General features: G+C 52.5%; 1 protein-coding gene across 4 annotated transcripts in view; it reads right to left on the reverse strand.

Annotated features, from left to right (window-relative positions):
• The window catches only part of TRAPPC12 (trafficking protein particle complex subunit 12), an 85,561-nt gene that overhangs the window by 50,680 nt on the left and 28,713 nt on the right, over positions 1–6,168 (reverse strand). For all 4 annotated transcript variants that reach the window (XM_081797259.1, XM_081797257.1, XM_081797261.1 and 1 more), the window contains exons 4-5: positions 1,717–1,830; positions 1,012–1,150 (exon numbers count right to left, since the gene is read on the reverse strand). In XM_081797259.1, the coding sequence (XP_081653385.1) occupies positions 1,012–1,150; positions 1,717–1,830 (253 nt within the window). The remainder of the gene's footprint in view (positions 1–1,011; positions 1,151–1,716; positions 1,831–6,168) is intronic.

Genomic DNA, 6,168 nt, shown 5'->3' on the forward strand with positions numbered 1-6,168 from the left:
GTTACATCCCACAAACGCTGACCAGCCAATCTTACAAAGGATGGCAGTGATCTACAGCGTGTTCCTGACAAATTAAGAACAGAATACGGCAAACAGCCAACACCGTCTTCACTATGTGCTAGCCACTGTTCCCAGCAACCTGCACGTAAGACCTCGCTTGAGCTTCACGACACCCTAAAAAGAATCAGCCCTGCTGTCCTGGTAAGGATGCTGGGACACAGAGACGCCATATCACTTGCCCAGGCCCCACGTGACTAAGGGGAGGGCAGGACTTACCAGGAAGCCAGACAGTGGAGGCCCGGCCTTCAGTAACACCACCTCTGCTGCCTCTCGGCAGAAGTCCTCCTGAAACTGTCTTAGGCTCAACAGGAACATGGGATGGGTTCCAACAGATCTACAAGGTTCTCCACCGAGAAACGTTTGCTCCCCCTCAAGGCTGCTCGTGCCCTGGAGGGCTCTCTGTCCTCTGTGCTCTCCCTTCCCCAATCCTTATTTTTTGCTGACAACTACCCCGTGCTGTAGCCCAGAGTCTTCCAAATGATGGCTGGAACACGCTGGGGGACTGCAACCAGATTTTTAAGTAAATTAAATCAGGACAGAAACCAGTAGACAATGGCACGAAGTATTGTTGCAAGAATGGTTTGTCTTGTTTCTCTGTGTGTATTTGCAGTAGGTCATGACGTAAGATTATTGTTTACACGGCAGCACAGTCAAAAAGTCTGAATAAACACCACCACCCAGGTCTAATACCAAGCCTTACTGCTGTCCCCCAGCAGGTGCCTGAGACAGGGTTGTCAGAGGGTGAATGGCTACGCAGTGGGGATGTCCGGGGAAGCGTGTTTAGAAAACTGAGTGAGGTCATTCTGTAAGTCAGGGCTCACTGCTAGGCTACTCACTTGATTTTTCCAGACTGGACACACCAGGAAAACTGAGGATGCTTGTTCTGTATGAAGCAAAGCAAAGCAAAGCAAACTACACGCAAAGGCATAAATATGACCAGCACTGCCTTACCTCTTCGCCCAGGATATACGTGAGGGTAGTACTCGTAATAGAGATCAGGCTGGTCCAGGTTTCCAAAGGGCTCAAACTCCATCTCAGCATTCTGGAAAAGGCCCAGCTTCACCAGCAGTGCCAGCCTCACAAACCAAAGCTAAAACACAAAATACAATTGAAACAATAGATTACCTACGAATGTCAAGTTCAGAAATTCCTATTTCCTATTAATTTGGTAGCAGAGCTTGATTTCCAGTATATTAAAACAAAGCCTACACTCGGTTTCTTAGCACATTTGCCTAATTACATGTTTATAAAAATTACTCTTAAGCTTAACAAAAACAACGTAAATGATTTTGTCTGATTTGGCTTAATCTGCCAATCCTTGTTGAGGAGAATGGAGAGCAGGGATGGCAGGGCTGGATGTGGACAGAGCCACGTCTGGGGCGGGCACTGAAGGGTACGGAATCACCACGGGGGGAGGCAGAGGGGAGGCACAGAGAGGAGAGTGCGATGTGGGTGAGCAGTCAGCTCTGAAGGGCCAGAGGGCCCTCTGGGTGCAGAGGCAGAGCGGGGATCTGGAAAGGAAGACTAGAGTAAACTCATGTTGACGTTAAATTTGGGCTAAGAAAATCTATTTTTCGTTCTCACGTTGTTCTTAGTGGCATGAAAGGTCACGTCCCTTCCCTGTCCCCCCTTCATGACCAACCAAAGGGGCTGTACCTGTAAGGAGTCTGCCGTGTGGCTGGTGGGCAGCCCGCTCTTGCCGTAGCCTTGGCCGTGGGCCGTGAGAAGGCGCCCGCAGAGGTCAACCGCTGCCCTCCAGTTTTTGCAGCTCTGTAAGACACAGCAGGACGTGTCACCGAAAGCACAGCCACTCCTACACGCAGGGCCTGCCGCGCCGGGCCCAGCGCCAGCCCCTTCTGGTGAATGACGGCCAGGCCAGACAGCTGCTGGTACGGAGAGCGCCACTGGTTGACGCCTGTGTGTAACTGGGCAAGAAGGGTGCCAAGCGGGAGATGCAGCTTGAGACGAGCAAATCCGAAAAACATTAAAATTTAACAACTGATAGAACACAGAGAGAATTCCTTTTTAAAATTTATTTTATTTAAATTCAATTAATTAACATGTAGTGTACTACTAGTTTGAGGTAGAGTTCAGTGATTCATCAGTTGTATATAAATACCCAGTGCTCATTCCATCACCTCTTGTTGAAAAGCTCCCCTACCCCCAAGACTGCTTTCCTTTTTCAGCCAAATAACTTTATTTTGTAATTTTCACAAATTTAAAATCAATAATTTAATTTTATGCTATGTGCCGGATGGATTTCTTTGTATCTGTAAGAGCTGCGTGTGATAATAAAATAAGTGGTTTTGCATGCTTGACATAATCCTGTTTCACCAACATTAAAACAGACGGCTGACCTGGACGCCAGCGGATCAAGCTGGACATGCTCTGTTTATCCTTTGCCCTGATGCAACAGACAGGAGGGCCACCGGGGAAATGCACAGGAAAACGTCCTCAGAGAGAACACTGCAACCTTCTGGGAAGCGAGAAGTGGATGCTTGTGGCCCATCTCCTCACCACACCGGGCACTAACACCGTCTGCACGCCGCAGACGCTCCCGTTCACGTGTGTGGCCGACAAATGGCAGACCACGTCAGGCTCTGGGGGCAAGTGGTGGATGAACACACATCCTTGCATGCACTCATCTCACGATCTAGCAAGGAAGACAGATATGAAACAACTTATTTTCCCAAGATGAGTAAAATGATCTTGTGTGTGCTCACAGTGCTTTCTGAACAAGAAGCCATGGGAGCACATCACCTGGTGGCCAGACTTAACCTCAGGGAATGGAAAGCTACTGGAGCCCAGACGTGAAGGAGGAACAGTGGGGTCAAGAAGGGGCAGGACCCTCCAGGCCGAGGGGGAGCTGCCTGAGAGAATCCGGAGGTGCCTCAGAAGAACGGCCTTCAATCAGGTGGCCGGCACATGGCAGTGAGAGGACAGGCGTGAGGATAAGAATGGGGATGTCAGCAAGGAAGGCCTCAGACCACGAGAGATCCAGACTCCTTCTGAGGGGCTGGGGAGCCACGGAAGGGCTTTGGGCAAGGGAACGACACAGTCCTGTTTAACAGATGCTGGAGCATGCTGCCCACCTCTCTTAGGTACTAACTCAGGCACGCACTGCTCCTGTTGGCACCCTGCACCTGCCAGACAAATCCTAAGTTGGGGTGAGGACCCAGAGAGCATAGGCCTTGCTGCAGAGGGGCCTGTGAGCGGGGACCGATTCCTGGCTTCTCCTGACAGCAGCCCTGTAGGCCCCGCGAGGGGAATTCCTCGGGGCACGGGCCAAGGTAGGTGCTTTGACTTCTGGAGAATCATCCTAAGTGTGGCTATGTATATTCTTGAGTTGCAAACGTGAAAAAGTAAGAGGGAAAGTTATCCTGCCAAGTTTGGACCAATTCTATGTATATGTCTAAGCAGATCCTGTATGCAGGGGCGATTAATTGTTGCCGTTTTCCCAACCGCCTATGTCACACATGCTGGCCTTTCCTGCTGGTGGCAGTAGATCTGAGCAGAGTGCTCAGGGCGGTCTTCTGAGGAAAGGACTCCAGCTGAGGATGGGTAAGAGACGCCGTGAGGAGGGCAGGAGGGGGGCTCCGGTAGGCAGAGGCCTGGTTAGCGGGCCGCGGGGATGCAGTGAGGACGAGGGGCAGTAGGGGTGGGCAGTGCAGGTGTGGACAAGGGGCAGGGAAGGCCAGGCCAGCCTCTGCAGGCTTCCAAGAGGATGGGCAATGTGTCCTGCTCACATTCTAGAAACATCAGCCCCCCTCCCTGTGAGGAGGAAGCATGAACCCGAGGGGCTGAGCAGGTGTCCAGGCCTGGCACTGGTGGTCTATGTGCGGCCAGCAGGCTGGATTCGCCCTGTGCGTGTCTACACACGGTTCTGGAGACCAGCCTCCTTCACACGTCTGTCTGCAGCTGGTTCTGTGATCCACGAGGGAGATGGGCAGTCACTGCAGAACTAAGTAGCTGCCCTGAGACTGAGTGGCCCCGAGCCCAATGAGCCACCCCAGGCCTGGCCAGCACCACATCCAGGGAGACCGTGGACAACGTCCCATCAGTGGCTTATGACGGGCCCTCAACGAGAAGGGGTAAGAAACAGAAACGTCTCCAGCAACTTGACAGGGCATTTGATGTCAAATGCAATAATGATAAAAAGTGGACTTGTACATGTTTTTCATATTTTAATTTAGATTGAATTTTACAGAAGTTTCAGTCTGCTAAAGATTGAACAGTTAAAGGAAAACACCTGTCCCTTCCATGCCAAGCTTGAAAAGCATGGTCACAGGCCACCTGTATCCGTGGCGGGGGGAGGGTGCAGACACGGCAGAGGGACAAGGCCGGGTGACAATCTGACGTGGGGAGCACGGGGAGCGAGGCTGCAGGATGGATCTGAGACTCTGACATGCAGCCAGGCGGCGGCGGTGCGAGTCTTGGGAGACAGGGAAGGCTGGAAAGGGTCAGAGCTCGGAATCTGCAATTTGATTCCAACAAGGCCGAATCTGAGGGGCCTTTGAGACGTTCAAGAGGAAAAGAAAAAGCAGCTACTGCCGTGTGTGTAGGTCTGTTTGGGAGAGGGGCATGCCTGGGGCAATGTGGGGGGCTCTGCACAAGGAGGGTGTGGGTGAGATGGGGGTCAGACCCTGAGGATGTGCAACACGGGTGGCCGGGGAGGGGGAGGGCCGAGTGTGGGGGGAAGGGTGTGCGGAGCAGGAGGGGACAGTGCTCAGGGCTGCCGAGGAGGCAGGCACAGGGACACCAGAATCATGGGCAGCTGAGAGCTGGTCTGACGGGGAGATGGGATGGGAAGTCAGATGGAATGAAACAGGTGGAAAATAAGGAGGGGACCAGTGAGCCAGGTGACCCTGTGAGGTCTGAGTCACCAAGCTAATCGTGGTGGTGGTGAGGGGGGAGAGAAGAGGTGCTTCTTCTGTGTCTGCTTTTAACCAAATGCTCCCGTGTGAGAGAAAGCAAGAGAAGGATCTCGTTGGAGAAACGCTGACTGCATGCTAGAAAGAAAGGATCATCAATAGAACAAGGTCCCAGGAGTCAGGAAAGGATTCTCGCATTGCGGTGGGGAGAGGGGCTTCTGTCCAACGGCCTCCAGCTGCTTTAAGCTGGGGCGGGGGGCCACTCCTCCAACTCCAGCCAGGAGTGGGGGTCGGGGGGGGGTTTGAAAGAAGCAGAGACAGTCTAAAAAGGTACTGGGAGCCAGAGAAGCCTAGAAGGTCCCTGGGAAGCAGGCGGTGGTGTTTAGTGTCACGATGAGCACTAAGCTTGGATGTGGGACTTCTGCAGCAGGCTAGTGGCCCGGCCAGGCCATCTGCGTGGACTTGACATCATCGGGTGAGGGTAAAGGTTGGGAGAGAAGACAAGCAGGCAGACCTCCTTTAGCTACAACTACCCATGTGACTTCTGTGACTTACCCAGGCCTCAATCACGCCCTTGTGACGTCAGCTGGCCACCCTGAAGGTGGAAATGAGGGTACACTCTGTGGAGAAGCTGGAACCACTCTCACCCCTCAGGACCTCTTCGCCCAGTCAGCGGTCCGTGCTCACACCTGTCCCACCTGCCCATCCTGCTCTCCTCCAGCTAGGAAGGGCTGCAAAGATGACCATCCTATGACCTGGCTCAGACCCAAACTTCACAACACCTCTCCTGCCCACAGTGAGCCCTCCTACTGGTAATTTTCTGGCACACACATTCCTGGGGGGCTACAGCCCCCCAGGGGGATGGAATTTGGTTCTTGGATAACAATGATTAATGGCCCTCCAAAGATTAACCTACCCAACAAAATCTTATTCCTTAGTATTTTACTTCATCTGGGGCTGAGGGAGGTGAGCAATTAGGAAACAAGGTGGAAAAATGCTTCTCAGGGGATTGACAACGAGGAAAGGGTTAAGAAACACTCTGAGGTATAGTCTGTCTCATCCGTTCTGCACGGGCATTAAGGACAACCTGCTGTTCCACATTAACATTAACTGTGGCGGGGTCCTGTCTCCCTCTGGGTGAGCTCTGGGGGCCATGGCCTTGTCGAGGGCATGCTTTTTAACTTCTAAAAGTACTTCTTCAGCATTGTACCTACCATGTACGTGCGTTCAAAAAATG

The sequence above is a fragment of the Leptonychotes weddellii genome, chromosome 10, assembly GCF_054177405.1.
Source record: "Leptonychotes weddellii isolate Sample4059 chromosome 10, ASM5417740v2, whole genome shotgun sequence".
Classification (NCBI taxonomy): Eukaryota; Metazoa; Chordata; class Mammalia; order Carnivora; family Phocidae; genus Leptonychotes; species Leptonychotes weddellii.